This window comes from Mixophyes fleayi, chromosome 7 (genome assembly GCF_038048845.1).
Source record: "Mixophyes fleayi isolate aMixFle1 chromosome 7, aMixFle1.hap1, whole genome shotgun sequence".
In the NCBI taxonomy this organism is placed as follows: domain Eukaryota; kingdom Metazoa; phylum Chordata; class Amphibia; order Anura; family Limnodynastidae; genus Mixophyes; species Mixophyes fleayi.
Window position 1 is genome coordinate 113,887,409 of NC_134408.1, and position 19,652 is coordinate 113,907,060.

General features: G+C 42.0%; 1 protein-coding gene across 5 annotated transcripts in view; it reads right to left on the minus strand.

The window, feature by feature from the left end:
- Positions 1–19,652, minus strand: part of AGAP1 (ArfGAP with GTPase domain, ankyrin repeat and PH domain 1) — a 280,099-nt gene that overhangs the window by 55,576 nt on the left and 204,871 nt on the right. For all 5 annotated transcript variants that reach the window (XM_075180403.1, XM_075180402.1, XM_075180404.1 and 2 more), the window contains 3 exons: positions 11,295–11,399; positions 5,864–6,032; positions 191–358 (listed from right to left, as the gene is read on the minus strand). In XM_075180403.1, coding sequence (XP_075036504.1) covers positions 191–358; positions 5,864–6,032; positions 11,295–11,399 — 442 coding nt within the window. The remainder of the gene's footprint in view (positions 1–190; positions 359–5,863; positions 6,033–11,294; positions 11,400–19,652) is intronic.

Genomic DNA, 19,652 nt, shown 5'->3' on the forward strand with positions numbered 1-19,652 from the left:
ACTTTCTCCAAGACCGATGACACCTGTCTGCAAAAGAATCACTGCAGCCTTTACACACACAGGTCTTTTACATATTGTATCTGACCTTATTTGCATAATTTTTGAATCACATTTTTTAATAAATGTCCTCCAAAAGTATCCTGAAGCCTGAACATCTATATTGATTATGCTGTGTCTGTAAAGCACTTACCGCTACTGATGGCAGAGTTAGCGAGGACAGGTCCTTCATTCCACTGATCCGCACTGGACACCGAGTATGACCGCTGGTGCATGCCATCAATGCGGCTGAAAGAGCCCAGGCTAATGCCACTGGGACCACTGACCATCTGGGTAACAGACGTGCTGCTTGTCACATTACCTGCAATGACAATCAAATAAATTTATGGCATCAGTAGTAAAGTACTGGCTCTATAGGGTAATCAATATAACTCTATAACAATCAAACCGCATACATGATGTCACTGTAATATGGGTGCATAAGGAATTACACCCAGTCATGTACTTCTGATTAGCTTTTCAGTCATCTACTAGAAGATCATAAAAGACACCCATACCTCCCAACGGAGGGACAGAATAGCATCTACCAGGTATATCATTAATGCTCACTGGTGTTATGCGATATCTTTTATGATCGATGCAGAAAGTAAAAACTTAGGGCAGATACACACTGGTGTTTATCTGTGTACCCTCTTTTGCTTGGAGATACATTTGCTCATTTGTTGAACACATATATTGGACAGCTACCACTGGTTGTTGCTTTTCCCCAACACCGAAATGCACATAAGCCAACCGCACATTAGTCTGTGGCGCAGTGTCTTTTAATACCATACAATTTGTCTGCTGTGTTTTTAGTAGGAACCTAAGGAAAAAAAAGCAAAGCAAACAAACAGGAAGAAAAATCCAATACGCAAAGTGTTAAAAGAATTCACCAAACAAATTGCTACTTTTTATGTTTATTTGACACAAGTACAAAACTACTAGTGTGTCCAGCCTCATATAGGTCAGTGATATGTTATCAAGTGTCCAAGCTGTGTTCATCAAGCTGGGAATACAGAACGAAGCTCTGAGAACACGCAGGGGAATAACATTACGCTTACCCCACAAGGAAGAAAGAGATGGACACAGAGAGACGACAAATGAAGGTAGAAAGTTAGAGGGAGACAAAGAGAAAGTTAGGAGGAGTTTGGAAATGTGAACACAGCTCAGTGTTTGGGGTGAGAAGTGGGCAGAGTAGAAAAAGTGGGCGCTGAAAGAAAGCAAGGAGCAGAAAGGGAAAAAAGGCACCACATCTGACCTTGGAGCCCACGTATTATTGCAGACCACCAATGCTATATGCCAGCCAAGTTCCTCACACAGAGGCCTATTTCACTCTCTGTAGGTTCTTTCCCTGACTCAATTTTTATTATTATTATTCTCACATTTACTTGCTCCCGCCACAGCGAGAGCAGCGTCGGTTGGCGCCTGTCGGCTGCGAGAGGCGTCCTGATAAACAGCCTCTGCAGGACACACAACAGGGATAATGTACACTTAAGTACTAGCAATGTGCTGCCATTCTGCACAGCCGATTACTCCCCGCGCCTGTCACTCAAAGAGGAAATGGCTGAACCCATTAGATAGAAACCTTTGCAATGTATCCTAAATGCGTCCTGCGATGCTATTAATCTGAGAGCTGGAAGATGCCTAGAGAGGAGCTCCCCTCAGCGATGGGGATGGGGGGTGGGGGGTTGTGTGGAGGGGGGGTGCACATGACTGCATTGCTGTTACCCCTTCCTCCCACTGTCTCGTTAATCAAGATCTGGTTATTGCCCCCACCATAGTCACTGAGGACCGAGCCCCCTCTTAAACACTCATTATGAAACATCTTCAGAGCACAGCTGAGTGGAAAGTGTGACAGAGGGGGTGAGAGATAGGAAGAGAAGTGATGAGAGAGCATAGGGGGTGGATGGGAGAGGTAAAACAAAGAAACAGAAACTGGGGGGATCACATAGGAAGATGGGGAGAGAACATACATGGACAGAGAACAGCTGGTGTGCTAATGTATGAATGAATAGGTGCGAGTTGACATAACTTTACTGGACAATGACAAATATAAGTGCTGGGGAAAGAGAAGGGAGAAATAAGTGTGCCGGGAAAAGTGTACAGAAGAGGAGAGAGGCGGCGGAGGAGGAGGAAGAGGGGGGGATCAAAGCAAGTCCGATGGCATTAATATTCATGACAATAATTAGTATTCTAGGTCACTGAATATTCATTGCTATTAGTTTGGATTTTATGGGTTTACGAGATGTTCTGATTGTTGGAGTGTGGAGGGCGCCGCACGATGAGGACTTTTAAGATGTCATCAGCAGTTCAACGCTGAAAACACATTAGTGGTTTTGGGTAAAAATCAGCCCCTTGTCTCTTGATGGATTTAACATTATGAGAGAGACCTGGGGCTAGTGGAGAGTGGAGGAACAGAGGAGGGGGGATTAGCCCTGCCTTTTGGTTGTGGGAAGTAACGAGTTTTACATGTTTTAAGCCCAAAAAAAAAAATACAAAGCAAAATGCAGTTTTCATTCTCAAACAAGCTGTGGGTTATACACAGAGCACAGTAATCTGTCTGTATCTGTCCTTGTCACTACCAAGCACGGCAGCCGAGTAAATACAAAGGTACAGGTCACAGACAATCTACTGCGTTTTAATTGGTCGGACAAGTTTCAACAGACCACTGGCACTGCCAAGTTGTTACATAAAATATATCTCTTATTTCTGAAACACAACCCCTGTAACCTCACCTGCATCTATCACTGTAGCCTGACTGTAATGTTACATTCCACGTACAGGAACTGTGGGGAAACTTCCTCAACATAAGCACAGGACCCTATACAGCAGCGCAGTCAGAGGACAGATTTAGACCTTCAGGTATTCCTGTGTGATTAATTGTGTGGTACTCAGACATACCCCATCCCATTAAGAACTTAGATATCACTGCAATATACTATACACATATATGTTGGATCCTCCCATTCAATGATTGCTCAATGAAGATGTTAAACAATCTGTGATCTACAATGTATTTGTGAGCAACTTAAATTAAAATAAAAAGAGGAAAAGCTGGTATTGTGCATAGCACATATTAAATATACTTCTATTGTAGCTTCTGGTGGTAGAGTTTGTGTAAGGGAGTGGCACAGTGTATAACTAATGTGTTCCTGCAGCATTATAACAGCTCCATAATGTAGGCTGAAACCATGTGCGTCTCAAGAGACCTGTAACGTTGTAGTACTGTCCTGGACTGCTCCCTCCTCAGGTCTGGACAGTGTAAGGGGAGCAGACCCAGCACAGTCCATCTTATGCTCACTAGCACTGACAGACACGCTTCCTCCAGCAGGGCTTCTGGGTGGTGGGAGAAGGCAGAGAGGTGGCTATTTGGGACATGGGGGTCTAAATAAACATGTTGTTAGTGTTTGCACTGTGCTCAGTAATACATGTACCATGCTAGACACACACCGCTGTGAGTACTAGAAAGATACACAGTCCTTATCTTATAGTATTACACACCAATGATAAACATTTCACAACACTGTCAATAGAAGAGTGATGGATACACAGGCACCAGAGCATTATATAGACACACACTGAGGATGATGGCGACAAAGACACTACTTACCATAACAATCAGACAACCTGTGATTTACATTGAAGATGACATAGGCACAAACACTGTATTATAAAGAGCCATGAAATATAATATAAAAAAAAAAAAGTGCTGCAAAACCATCAAATTATTTGAGCATACCAAGAGATGGATTTATCATATAGCTAGAAAATTAGCCACTAAAAAGGAGAATTGACATCTAGGCAATTCCATTTAAACTCAGCCTTTGAGTTATTATTTTATTTTTTAATAGCTTGAGGTGCGAGGTATCAGTTCAACCAGTGCTCAGTGCAATAAAGTGCAAAGGGCTCTGATGGAGGGGTATGGCCACACAAACTCCCCCTAGATCTTAGGGACAGGCTCATAAGGATCAATCAATCACCTTCAATTCACATGTGTAAAAGAACAAAGTGACATAAAATTGTCATGTGAGTTACGGCCTACGATTGGACTTGTAAGGAGGCCAGGGAAATAATAGTGCAGTTGAGAAAAAAAAAACAAGTAAAGTGCCATACTTGAAGAGGTGGAGTTACCCACCCCCTGTGTAGTTCATGCACACCCAAGTCACACTTTTAATGCCAGAACTTGGTCTTCTTCTAGTTATTCAAAAATGGATAAAAAAAAAATAAAAAAAAATAAAAAAATAAAAAAAATAATACATAAATAGGGAGGTGGACTAAAGTAGGAGGGTCCATAAGGGCTCGGCCTGCTGTCCCTCTTCTAATTGCAAAAAAAGCAGCTTTTTGTGTGACATAAATAAGTGCATAATAAGGCCCCAGGTTATTGGATGGAATTATTAAAAAAAATTATTTTGATAAGCCAGAAGGACAGGGCAAAAGAAAAAGTTAATTGCAGAACAAACAGAAAGTGCCAATGGTGCACATGCTCAACATGACCATGCATCCTGTCTCCCATGACATAGGGTCACCCTCCAACCTGTAAAGTTACCTTTACATGCTAGCATCTAAGGCTGTGCACACCTCGGCTTCCTGGCCAGAGGACCAACTGATGCTGCCTCACCTCAGTGTGGTACCTTCAAAACCCCTGGGTACGAACATATTTACACTTGGTCTTGGCCAAAAGGCTGAAGAGTGACCACAACAGCCAGTATGTTTCTCTTTTTGATTGAGGTGCTTCTCGATGTCCAATGTGTATAACAGTGACAGCTGCTCAAGGGGTGACCAGTTCTTCAAGTTCTATTATGAAGCAAACCATAGAGCTAGGAGAGGCCCCTTTTTTCTGGGGGTGTGCTAAAGCTTTCCCCCCAGATATACAAAAAGCTTCATCCTAAGAGTTAGCTTCCAAAATCTCCAGGGTGGTGGGACTATGAGGGTAAAACACTTCCACTACACTAGGTAAAGTAGCCAATAAAAAGTAACCTGCTACCACATCCACCAAGGAAAAACAATTGAAGTGCCATTAAGTGGAGTGAATAAGTTAAATAAATGACTTTACTCCAAAACTATAACACTTTATCCTGCCTAGCCAGGTAGCCAGAGCTGAAAGCACTGGCAATGCAAATTGCTTGTGATTTTTTGGGTAGAAATGACCACATAGGTGTAATAACACACTGGCAACCACGGTGGGCTAAATTTAGTTATTTGGCAGATCACCCAAGTATTTAGGGAACGCATTGCTATTAGTATTATTATTTCAATGTTGGAGTAAATTCATACAACCTCTCCCATCAACCACCAATAAAGCAATTAAGTTAGTTTCCAGCACACTTCCTGGTACTCCTGCCAAACACTGGCAGAGCGACCCCCTACTGATGTCCAACATCTCATATAGTATAATAAACCTCAGGGAAAACTCACTAAGCACCTCCATTATTATAGTCTCTATATACCATGAGCAACGGAGATGGGCTCTATCTTACAGGCTGGAGGATATCTCAGATAGCAGTAACAACAGGATGGACTCTCCAGTGATCTGCTATTTGTACATAATGATATACGTAATCACCATACAGTCCTTTAGTGAGTACATTTCTATCTCTCATTCACTCTCATTGTCCGAATGCAGCCACCCAAGTGCGGTCTGCAGGTTATTTACAACAGGCCCCCATGAAAAATATCAAGAACTCTGGTCTAAAGTAAATACACCTATGAAGACTCTACATATGGTAAAATGTTGGTATCAAAATTCAAAGTCCCTCATTAAGTTGTACTTCTATACTCTGCATATACATTTGTCTCTAGCATTAGTCAGCACGTCACTGGTCCACACCTGTATTAGGGGAGATCTGCAGTCCGCTGACCTCTTTGGTCAGGCCATTGGTTTTGGGACTGGCAATGGGTGCACAGGATGATGTGGCTCGTGGAGGCCTTTTCCCTGGGACCTTAACTGTAGTCCTGAGGAGATCAATCTCCTTGCCATGGACATTCTGCATGTAATCCTGAAAAACAAGACAAAGTTATTATGACATGAGAGGATCAGATAAAACCTTGCAGTTACTTGTGAGCTTGGTAATAAGTAGTTGTCAACAGTTCCAGATGAAACGTACAGCAAATTTATACCAAATTATACCAAGGTAGGTAAAGCTGGGTACACACTACACGGTTTTCGTCCAATAATCGGCTAAATCAGCCGACATACGACCGCTCGTTCAAAAGTCGGGTCAGTGTGTGTAGTGACACGATGGTCGAAAGTCTGCCCAAGTGGACGATTGTCGCCTCATTTGGTTGGTCGCACCGTTTAATATTTTCGTTCCAATCTCGTTTCCGCTGTGTAGTGTGTATAAACTTCCGACCAATCCACAACAGTGAGTACGAAATTACAGTCATTGCTCACGACAACATGGCTGTAAAAAGTCGCTAAAGGGACGTTCGCTCTTCCCTTTATCGTCCTAAACAAGGCTAGTGTGTATGCAGTCCATGGGCCGAGCGATCGGAACATCGATCGCATGTAAAATCGATCGCCATAAAAAGTTGGTGGAAAATTCTGTAGTGTGTACCTAGCTTTACACAGCATACATAAAAGGTACTGTACTTTGGGAGACATCACTGAACAATTGTATTAAGCAATGTATTTGCAAATCATTCTATTCTTAAAAACAACTGTATAACTCTTAATGTGCCTTTAGAATAAAACCATGGAGGATTAGTACCGACTACGGTTTCTGAATGAACAAGCTGAAAACAATCAGAGGTTTCAAAGTTTGAAAACTCTGTGTATGGCAATATCTGCTAAAGAACATATAGTTTTACAATGATGCTACAGAATTTGGACGTGTGTGGCCACTATTTGTAGGACCATTAAAGAGCATCTATCACTATGAATTTGTCTATGATTCTTTTCCCCCAGTAGACAACATACAAAGAGAACCGTATATGCTCCAATTGGGCTTGACTCTGCTCTATAATTTCTCTAAGGTGTCACTTGTAAAGCAGGAGACTGAAGCGATTATAGAGCATATTGCGGCCTGACTCGGAGTCAGGGTATTTATATACAGAGCACACTAATTTAGGAGAAATCAGTTTTTGTATACGCTTACATAACGCACACATTTCTTTAACAGTAGAATATAGGTAGCATCTTGTAACGCACAGATATATACAAAAAAGTTTCTAGATCTATAACTTGATTGTCAGAACCATCCATGACACTCTGCATTGTGAAGTGAACATGCCTGGATAGTCCTAAAAATAGTGAGTTACTGGTCACCATGAGGACTCTGCACTGTCCAGTAGTCATGTAAACCCCGGATGGACCAAAACCAGAGCCTGTCCGTCCAGTGTACGGAAGGTCACCATAGCGATCCACTGAGGCGTGTGGCACAGGTCAATGCACCTGGGCTGTCTATATGTTTTATCTTGCGGAGTGTTAGCTATGGTTATCAACCCAGGAAGGATCTTACTGTGTCTCTGTAGGAATTCAGAAGGGAAATCTGATGAGCATAGAGATAAGCTTACTCCATAATCCCACCTTTCACATATATATATTCAGTCCCAATATCCTCTTAAAACTTTTCAAATATACGCATATCAAAGGCATAAAAGTGCTCGAAGTCTACACTACGTAGTTGAGAGTAAGCAGAGTGTACTACAAGGCACAGAGAAAATCACCACTATCTGGATTTGTGCTCATCTCAAAAGAAGCTCGGAAGTGAAAGTCTACAGAGAATGTATTTTGCAAGATTACATAAGTGTTTTCTATTTATGGATAAACACAGATAACAAGGAGACACGCACCGGATAAATATAATGGAAGAATATCAGCAATACTCTAATAATAGAGTTATGTAAAGTCAGAATGGGCAAAAAGAGAGGTCCAAAAACCTAACATAACCCTTTTCATAATACACTGATAAATAGAAATCTGTGATCCCCTGAACCAACATATATACGGTTTATCAAAGGACTATCAAAGGGTGTGATCTGCTACTTATTCTAGGATGGCCTCATTTCTCTGTGTAAATACCAGTAACAAGCTATGTGTCCTGGTTGAGAAATGCAGATTTCTCCCCCAGCCACCGGCAATCCAAAATCACTGATCAGAGGCAAACAACACAAGATCAAGGTACATGGCCACTTAACAAGGCTCGAGGAGGAGGCAGCTCAGACACTTGTGAGATTAAGAACATTTAACAAGTCTCTGGGGTCTACTCCAGGGACCCCCCTCCCTCCCAAAGTCCCTATCCTGCCCCTCTAAAACCTGAAAAAGCCGTAATTGCGAAGCTATTAGCATGTTCTGCTCACTCCATCGCTAATCTCTTAACATTGGAAACAAATAAACCCACACGAGTGGAGAGATTATCAGCCAGAGAGGAGCTGGCCCCAGTCCTGCATATCACACTGCTTTCTAGACCTCCAGCATTGACGGGAGTTCACAATGTACATTCACTGTATAATGATGTGATTTAAACATAAAGGCACAAATCTCACAAGGTGAGCGATCTTTCTAATCTGTAAGAGGATCACACTTAAGCTGCAGACAGTTGTTGATGTGCAGTTGAATTAATTTGCGAAGGATGTGTGAGAAAAATAAAATAATATGTAATCATGTGATGTCCACACTTACACTTCAGTCTATACAGAACATTTGTATTATCAGCTGCGTGCATTTTTACATGAACTTAAGCACTACATAAGTCTAAGAAACTATTGTTTGCGTGAATGCTTCTGAGGGGAATTGTCTTTTGAAAATTGGGTTCATCCTTGAGATACTAGATTCAATGATAGGCATGAGCCCATAAGAAAGTGGTTCGCCTTCTTATCCTGCATTTATATTATTCTCCTTAACCCTCTTGCTGCCAGCAGAATGTTCTATAGTGCTACACTGAGACAGTGGTGCACATTCTACAATAATGCTTTACCAGCCCATGCAGCAAGAAAAGAGTTAAAATCGCTTTCCCTAATTATGTTGCATCTTATTGCCATACACTTAATTAGCTGCATTAATGTGATTTCTTTTTACATAGGCAAGCAATTAAGGGCTATGATTGAGTTTCATTCAATTAGCCTCAACAAACATGCTAATTGATGTCCCAGATGCAAATGAGATGTGGTGAGATAGAGAGACGCACATTGCGCAGTGGGAGGGGGGATGTTTGCAGGGAGAGTCGGGTCTCCGCGGGGTCTGGCTGCCGCCTTGCACCCTGTGACTGTCGTCTCACGGGGCTCTGTTCTGGGACTGGGAGGGAAGAAGAAACTTAGTTTCAGGGTAAGGAGGGGTAGTAGAGAGATTTGATCAGGCCCTCAAGGCAGCTTCTAAAAGCGGCAACAATTAGCTAATGTCGACAGTAGGAAAACAGACACACAAGACAATAACATCCTGCAGTCTGCGGCGTCCCTACAAACTTGGGGTCATGGTCTACAGCTCTCTGAAGTATTTGCAATGAGGAACTGGATTGCCACAGCTCTGTATAGGAGTTGAGCAAAGAAAACACTGCACAAATTAAACAACACTGTTCTTGTACTACAAAAATAATATTTTCGGGAAGAATAATGGGCCAACAGCTGACTAAAAGGGAATCAGGCCAATTGCCCATAGTATCAGCACAGTATGGCACATAAATGGCAAATCATATGCATTAATTCATTTAACTGTCAGCTACATCTTCTGACGTGTTGGATCACTGAAAAGCTCTTTTGAATGCAGACAGTGCCCGTTGCTTCCAGAACGGTTTCTATATGTCATGATCAGGATATATTTCCACATAGTGCTACATTTTCTGATATATACAGTGTTGAATTAATATTATAAACTATAGGTACAGAATGTAAACTGCTCCGTACTGTATAACAGGGTTGGTAGAATTGCCATTCCCTGACCAAGGTTTCCAGACATAAGACTCATCTGGGAGGAAAAAAAAAAAAATAGAAATAAAAAAACAGCATAACCTCTTGGTGGAGCGGGGAGAGGGAGTGGGGGCTCGCTCGCCTTTTGCTTATTGAGTTTAAGGCATTACATGCAGCAGCACAGAGGGAAGCAACACTAATTTTAATGCTATAAAATGCTCTAAAAGTGCCCCAGGCCCCAGCTACGTGGGAGCTACTTGCACCTAAATAAGACACGGTTCATTTCCTCTGCAGCTTAGCCTAATGTAATCAGCAGCCTGGAGACGTGAGCGCCAGCGAGCAGATAGAGAGGGGGGACACTGCCAGCGGTCCGGGGGGCTGCGGACAGATTGCTGTTGATTAGAGAATTTTTCAGTTTTGACAAGGATGTAATGAAGAGCTCGTGGAGTTGTTCACCTGAGGAGGGGGCAGCTTGGTTGAACGTCACCTCTGAATCCTCCTATTACAGTCAACCAGCACGAATCCCTGACCTAACACAAATGAACGCTTAAACACGTAAAAACTCATACAGACTATTGTACAAACATTACACCAAAGACACTCAGGAATTCTCTCATCTCACACTTCCAACATTAACACTCTAACCTGCCCACATCTAACCGTCCCTCATAGCGGACACACTCCCGCTGAAAGTACTGGGCTACATTGACAGTAATAACACAACATGAAGAGTGTTCATCTAATGTGCTTGGAGTAAATACATGCAAAATTCCCCCTGTAACATAGATACCCAGACGTCTATCACATAAAATGTTCTCTTGGTGTAAAGATTGTCAGAGGGCCAAATGTTCACAAATAAGGTGAGATCTATAACAATCACTTATAAATCATTTTAAGCATACATAAATTTGTAAAATATCAAGTATGAATATGTAATGATTTACGTGAATAAAAACAGATTTATGTACAGGAATGTTATAATGTATACTTTTAGACTGCTCAAGTAAAAATCGAACACAGGACCGCACCGGCACGGACACGGGGGGCCAGCAGGACCGCACCGGCAAGGACACAGGGGGCCAGCAGGACCGCTCCGGCACGGACACAGGGGACCAGCAGGACCGCACCGGCACGGACACAGGGGGCCAGCAGGACCGCACCGGCACGGACACAGGGGGCCAGCAGGACCGCACCGGCGCGGACACAGGGGGCCAGCAGGACCGCACCGGCACGGACACAGGGGGCCAGCAGGACCGCACCGGCACGGACACAGGGGGCCAGCAGGACCGCTCCGGCACAGACACAGGGGGCCAGCAGGACCGCAACGGCACGGACACAGGGGGCCAGCAGGACCGCACCGGCACGGACACAGGGGGCCAGCAGGTCATGTACAGAGGGAGCACCGGGACAGCACTCACGTGTAAACTGGGGTGATAGGTAAGCACTCCATTGTCAGACAGGGTGACATATTTTTTCTTCCATTCTTTATTTAATGACTTTCCACTTCGTTTCAGTAGCATTCCCTACAAAAGGAAGAAAAGAAATCAAAAATCACCAAAATCACAAGAAAAGAAATAGGTAAGAGAACAGATTATCATACTAGCAAATTGAATCACTTCGAAAAATAGGTTCTGAACGGCACAGTTACTATTAGAGACAAGTTTCTACATATTACTCAGGTTTTATTTGTAAAGCTGCAGATCCTTTATACAGATTGATGAACAAATTTTCAGTTTCAAGAAAACCTTTGCACATGTATGGAAAGGAATCCTGCATATTTGTGCCTATTAATAGAAGTGGAAAGTACCTTATAGTCAGCTCTGCGGCACTAACTTGAAATACTATCAATAGAAAGCAAACAGCACCATCCAGTGGATAAATTACCATGAAATGAAATGGCGGAATGAGAGTTAAATTGAAAGGAAACACTGTTTTTTTTCGAAATAAATAATTTTAGTATACTGCCCATTTATTACATAGATGGCATTTAACATGTAGGAAACAATAGACAACTGGCACATAGTTAAGCACATACAGAAATATGCAACCTCCTTTATTTATGATCTAATGTGACATATGTGATATTACTTTATTATTACATAGTAAAGAATAACTTAAAAGGAAATAAATATTTCCAGCTGCACATTTGGAGGAAATAATAGACATGTGATATTACAAGAGTTGTCCACTTTTAGACAAGCGCCTCTCGGTATATACAGCCTCCCCCATTTAGTAAATAGGAGTTAAGTTTCCCTGACAATACCGGAAGTTGGACCACGCAGCTAAGCGGATTGCAGCGGAGAGGCAGACAGTCTGCACAGCAGTGGGACTCAATCTGCTTCAATACACCAGAATAGAACGATTTTAATTTTGATCTACTAAATCAGACAGGACAGAGTGAGCCTGTCAACTGCAGCGGCTGCCGTCAGATTAGCAACACGGTCCTGACGTTAGGTAACCGTTGATACGTTAAAGACACCAATATCTTTGCTACATAAAAAGGACAGGTTATAAAGAGGGGTGTTGACCAACAGCTTATATACTTATTAACAGTGCTTAATGTTATCACCACTTCAGTATTTTGTATTAAAACAAATTATAATAAAAATAATCCTTACTGTAAAATCGGAGAAAGTCCACCTACTGCTTTATGTTGTTATATTGCCACAAAAGTCCTCTATGCCTACTAACATTATTATAATTTACAGCAGTGGGCACATTATAAAGCACTTGAGCCCCTACAGATCTCCTGTTGAACTTATAGAATACTTACAATGTATGTTTGGCGTTACAGTGTTACAGATATAAAGCATAAATCTGGTTTTAAAAGAAGCACAAACATGCAAATCTGTTCTCTCTTACATTGAACAGTGATGCAAAGCAACAAACAAAAAATGGAAACAAAGCAAATTAGTTGATGACTGAAATCTTTGATTAGGTTTAGGAGGTAAAAACTGAACCCAAACTTCAGACACATGTCACCCATAAGTATAGAGCCCAATGACAAGTGTATTGCCGGTGACAGACCAAAGCGCCAGGTCAGACGTACAGCGCAAGGTGTAAAAACTACCCCTACATCTGATCCACAATGTGAAGTGAAGGAATTGATATAGAAGCCCCCCCCCCCCCCCAAAGGCTGTCACAACAGAGCGCACACACTCCTGCATGGAAACACAGCTCAATAGCAATTATTTACCAGCAAAGATTTATTGATCTGGTTCTGCATGCAGAGGGAGAGGCTGCTGGGGCTCAGACTGACCTGGGGCAGGGAGGCTCTGCTCATATGACAGAGACTAAAAACTTCTTACATCCAACATGTCAATCCTCATTACCTGACAGCAGTACATTATAACAAGTACAGCGCAGAGTGACAGAGGAATTAAATACAGACCACTACAATATTGTTACAGAAATGTAACCAACTTGTAGACAAAGAAGAGAAGAACACGGACACATTTATATACTTCATTGGACAAGTTCAGTTCTGAAATCATCAATAGAACCTGTGGAAAACAAGCATATACACAGGTTTCCCTATAATCACCCCAATAATCTACACTTCTTTCTAAAACCGCAGCGAGAGCAGAACAAAAAGTGGAGTCAGTGGGTGGTCTGCACAAAGAGGATACAAAATAAATGACAAATGGACAAGATAGAAGTCTACGGTGCTGCAAGCAATAAAAGGGTTAACAGAAAATCTACAGAAAACAAAGCCGCTATATGGACCCCTGGTTCTGATGTTGGTTAATCAGAGTGCTCCAATAACACCCCCATCACCTTCTGCTGGTAATATTTCTGTCACTGTGTAGGAGGGGGGTGCTGAACATTACACTTTAATAGAGCCGTCAGTGGCTCCCACAAGCCCATGCCGGGTGCTCGCAGGAAACTTGTTATTGTCGGTGCCCTATTTGCTAAACCTGGGGAATAAAAAAACAAAACACAAAAACAATAAAAGGATGTTGGTGGCGGGGTCACGTCACCCCAACGACCCCTCTGTCATTACCAACATCTCACCGCTGCGAGGACATCACACAGGAACCAGCTTCAAAGAGCCCTGCACAGGAGCACAGCTAATGACAAGCAAATCCAACTCGAATGCCACTAATTGGCTAAACCGCTCACCTCTCCAGAGCTCAGCAGTAATTTACAATAATAAAGAGAGGGGAGATGGAGACAGGAGACTCTCACTGCCCTGCGCCTGCACCCCCCCTCTCCACATACATACAATACACATTTTAATAATGAAAGATACATTCCAACAGGAACACAGAGAAAGGAAAGGTGATGTGAAACAACGAAGATAGAAAAAAGGAAAGGAGAACAGGCAGAGGTGTAACATACAATCTTTTTTAATTGATTCACGTATCTTCCTGCTGCCTGTGTTATACCTTCCTGTACCAACTGACACCAAGGAAAGAGCATTGTTTTACTATGCAGTGTGACAGAGAAGAGGTCTTAATGCAGGTACAGTTTGGAGGGGTCTTAAAAAAGATCAGTAATTATTAAGCATGCTAGATTTAGAAAGAAATCTAGTTGGTTGGTCTAACCTCCCCATTGTCTCATCTATAAAAAACATTATCTTGTGTCCCAAGCAGGGATGAACCAAATCCATATTTTGAGGTTCTACCAAATTCATAAAAGAATCTGCCAAATAAAAACTCTAATTTGCAAATTAAAATGAAGGTGGGGCCTAAATGATAAAATCTCAGCTGCAATTTTAGCTCCTGTAAGCAATAACTCTGTACAGCATAATACAAGTGAATTAAATCAGTTCTACAATTCAGTTACTAATAGACTTTCAATATGGAAGTAATTGTCCCAAACATTTATTTATATATTGCATTATTGTGAGAACCCAACCCAACCCCTTCAGGGAAAGCAAGTTTGTGAGCTCATGTCATGTTTCCTACTTTATCCTCAGAAAGATCCTATAATATAAAACCAGTTAAAGGCCCAGAAGAAGGTGACACTGTGGACACGGGTGGGTGGTAATGACCTCCCCAAGGTTTCAATCTCTCCAACCTGGGGTCCATTAGTAAGATGCTCCATCACCTGCACCCCCCGCTGTCCCCTCCTTATCTCTCCCAAGGCCAACAATTAAAAGAACTATTTTCTCCCAGCTTGAGACTTGCAGGCTTGCTGCAGCAAGCCCCTGCATAACAACTGCGTTTGTGTCATTGTGTGTGGCACTAGCAGTGGCACAAGTCAGGGCTATGTCTGTTCCTGTTGCCCGACATTGCCAAACAACGTCCGTTAATTTCAAAGATCTGGCTGCTATTCGTACTCCTATCACTATATTCACATTATGCAGATTGTGTTACAAAGACTCTAGTACTGACAGCAGGTGTACCCCAAACAACATACTGTTCTGTTACAGCAGTCTCCAGCTAATTTATATGGATGTAAGTTCATAAAGATACTAAGGTGGCAAATGTGATCAATGCCAAACATGATTTAGTGGTACATAATCGCCATCCATTTGATTACAGGAAGAATACGGCATCCCAGATGAAGGCGTCTGGCTAATACAATATATATATATATATATATATATATATATATATATATATATATATATATATATATATATATATATATAAATGATCACTGGGGTATTCTTCTAATGCCCGTCCATAAATAAAAAAACACTCTCCACTATCTTCAACCCCAAGTCACTGGAGAAGTAAATTCTAGCGGGACATGGCTGAGTGCTTTGTCCAAGGTCCTGAATGTAGCCCTGTATCCCTGTTGTGGCTCTGTGTAGGATACCAGCACAGCTCCTGCTTGCCTCATCATTAATTCTCTGTCTCCTCATTCCCAGCTATCTGCCTCTTGTCATGAAGATGAAAGTGACATTATGCTTCTAACATTAAAATCATTTGATACACAATGTTTTACGAGAAGGACATTTAATGGCTCATTTAGCACAACAGTTATTAGATTTTAGTCAACAATTAAAGGGTGGCAGGATAAAAAAGCAGGGTCTGCTCTTTTTTCGCTCTTCAAAATATACATCTTCACAGCTCCTTACACATGACAGCTCCGGCGCCTAGAACATGAACATTATACTGGAGCTCAGATTGATACCACGCAGCTCGGGAGGCTGCGGCATGCAATCTATAACAGGAACCACTCTCCTGCTGGTTAACTACTTAGCTGCCAAGGCAGGAGAAACTTACTGCAATACTAAGTTCGACTACTGGTACCAACCTCAATCACTGGGGAGAATAGACCTGAATCACATAAATGATGTTATAATGCCCTGTGTACTATTTGCTCTGTAGATCTCTGACCAACTGGGGTTTCTTAGCAGAAACATCCTCACCATAGAGGTGGCTGCATCCTCTGCATCTCTCAGCCCCCCTCTCGCCCTGACACAATGAGTCTGATACTGTCATTCATCTTTCTCTGTATCTCCACGGAGCGCACATTATCTCACATTGTTATTAGCAAATACAAATGGAAAACAAGGACAGACACATTTATAACTAAGTGGAGGGGCTCTGTGCACCGTCTCGAGGTGTCGTACAGACAGTTTAGAGAGCGCCCTGTGATTTTTCACGTCTTCTCTAATCTAACCTGGATTTCATATTCAACATTTAATGCCGCGAAGAGTGCCAACCCCAATTTGTTTCATATTTTCTGGCCTTGCACATTCTGCGCACTTATTTCTGCACCGATAACTGTTGGGCAGCAATTAACGTGAGCAAATAAACACAAAACGCCAACATTCTTCTAATGAGCCTTTTTACCTTCAGCGATTCCACTTGAGAGCGTATGATACGATTTATTTACAGACAGTGCAGTAATACCAGGGGATCATTGCTAGCACTAACTCTTGCTTATCAATTCCCCACACTAATTAAAATCAGTTACCAAAAAGACATAAGGGGTTATTAACGCTTTCCATTAAAAAGAAAAAGAAGCTATTATATATTTTTCAGAAATTTGAGGAAGGGTGGAGGGGGGGGGGGGGGTCTAAAAATATGATGTAATTGTTTCTTGTTAAAAGGAGAGTAGGGGGGAAAAAAGTAAATAACCATTTCTGTCGACCCGATCGTCCACAGGGCAGAGCCGAATCTACAACCCCCCTCTGTATACTGTCAGCGACAGGAGCTACCCAGAGAGCAGCTAATGGGATTAAACGCTGGCTTTAATTTTAATGAACAAAGTTGCCCGTAGCAACATAAGCGGGAGCGGAGCCTCCGTTATCATTAATAAAGCCTAGACAACATTAGAGGCCCGACAAGAGCACAAAATAAAAACGAGAAAAAAGCCCCCGGCCCCCCACCTCCCGCTGGGCTAAATTGGCTGCCCAATTTTTCTTTAAGTGTCCGCACTATTTAGAAGGCAATTTATTAATTTTTGTCATCCATTGTCACTTTGACAGGCCATCACTTCCCCATCTCGAACTTTACAGAAAACTAATTGAAGGACTGGCAGTATTTATGAGGGATATTATTTATCAATTACGTCTGATAATGATACTCTGCCCTGCCACCTTCCTCAGCCCTCCCCCGCCCTCTCCTCCCCCTGCAGGCCTAGAACGTCACATTGCACAATGACAGACATATTGTATCTCTGAGGGCAGCATGTGCAGGAAGAACACCAATCTTTATGACACTGGATGAAGCACACACTCTACTCACGCTCCCAAAGAGTTAAAAATCCCTAACTGACCTAAGTAACCTCTCAGACTAATACTGAGCTCTCCGGCATCCACAGCTGTCCAATATCTAAACTTTACAATGTATTACTATCAAGGCTACCAATGAAATGATTCTTCTACCAACTTAAAATTCTTATGCTAACTTAAAATAAGTAGAAATAACCACAATAAAAGAAAAATATGACTAAATGTAAACACAGACGAGAAAGATAAATATTCTAAGCAGGGGAAGTGGGCAATCTATCTCTATAAACACAATATATATATATATATTTATATATATATATAAATATATATAGTGTATAGAGATATATATATATATATATATATATATATATATATATATATATATATATATAGTGTATAGATATATATATATATATAGTGTATAGATATATAGATATATATATATATATATATACACATATACACACACACAGATATATATATATACATATAAAATAAATACACACACATACATATGCACAAATATGTATTTTTTGCTTTAAAAATTCCTCCTGACTTAGACTAGACTATAGTATTGGTTCAGCCCAGACACCAACTGTCTCCACTAGTGTAGGCTAAGGGTACACTTTAAAGAAGGCTTCTAAAAGGCTGTCCAAGGATAAAAAAAAAAAAGAGGCTCAGTTTTTATTCACTCCCAGTACACCCACTTCAAAAACCATTGCCGCTCAATATCTTTCATGGTGAGTGACATGTCATGTGTGAGTGTATCCACAACATACAGACCAAACTAAAAAAAAAAAAAACAAGCAATGAACATACTGAAAAGGATTTTGTAATATCTATGCTTTAAATCAGATTTCCACAAACTCTTGTAACCATAGTATGGATCTCCTGTACAGAACATTTTCTACCACACAGAAGATAAGAGAGAGAGACAGTAGCTTAGATAGTGCGCTAATGGACAGGTGGCACTTTGTGTCCAATCCCCAGAAGGACAGGATCAGCGATGAACAGACTGACTTGTGCTCGACCCTTTTGCCTGTGCGAGAGAATGGTGAGAAGACAGACTGTGTACAGACCGAGACGGGTGACAAGGTACTGTCAGAAGCGGATCAGAGAAAGATACAAGAAAATAAAGGCGAGACAGAGAGAGGGCAAGATAGATAATGAAAAAAACAATTTGTAGAGAGAAGATTAGCGAGCAGAGCAAAGTGCAGAAGAATGTGTGGATGAAGTGAAGGGAGGGAGCAGAGTCTTCAGAGATAAACTTCCCCCTAATCACAGAGGGATCAATCAAAGCACAGGATTCACTCCTCAGTCTGTGAGTGATAAGACCCTGGGCAGACATGCTCTGAATACCGCTCATTTGCAGCTGTATTGTTGATGGGAATGAAGCAGGAGATGGGACCATGGGTGGCCTTTGTGATGGGGGTATACTGATTCTGGGAAGTGTAGGGCTGATGGACTCTAAACTTCCCAGGTCTTTGTTGGGAGATGTCAGGAAAACATCAGGCTGCTACATGAGTGACACAAGGGGATAGTGCTAGGGTGACTATCGCTGCCAAGAATCGGCGCATCACAGACCAGTTCACTCCTACAGCTCATCCATCATCACCCAGGGGACACAGGGAGGGCCAGTGGCCAGACTCGGCCAGAGATAAGTGCATACAGCAGCCAGGACAAGGACAGGGAAGGGTAGGCCCCGGGGACACAGAACGCCAGAGATTGCGATAAAAAAAAATTCTTCTCTACAAGCGTGTTATCTGATGAGGGTTCTGGGTAATTAATTATAAACTCAATTACCTAGCGCTTACTTCAGCACTCTCTATTCATTAAGGGATAAAGCCTGACTTGCTGATAAGTTTCTGCTTCCATACAGTAGAGGGCTCAGAGCCTGTGTATTACCAGTGACATGGCAGATATGGCTCGCACAGGGCTCGTTCTACACTAGCAAGGGAGGAAGAGAGGCCATATAATGGGTGTACGTGACAAGTTTGGTAGAGACACGCACCATGGTCTTAACTTGGGGAATTCAAACATAATTCCATGGCGCCCTCCAGTGTGTGCAATTTATTGTCGGAAGAGTAGTTAATCATTCAAGCAGCAGAATACATATGATAAACAATGTAAGTGATACTCA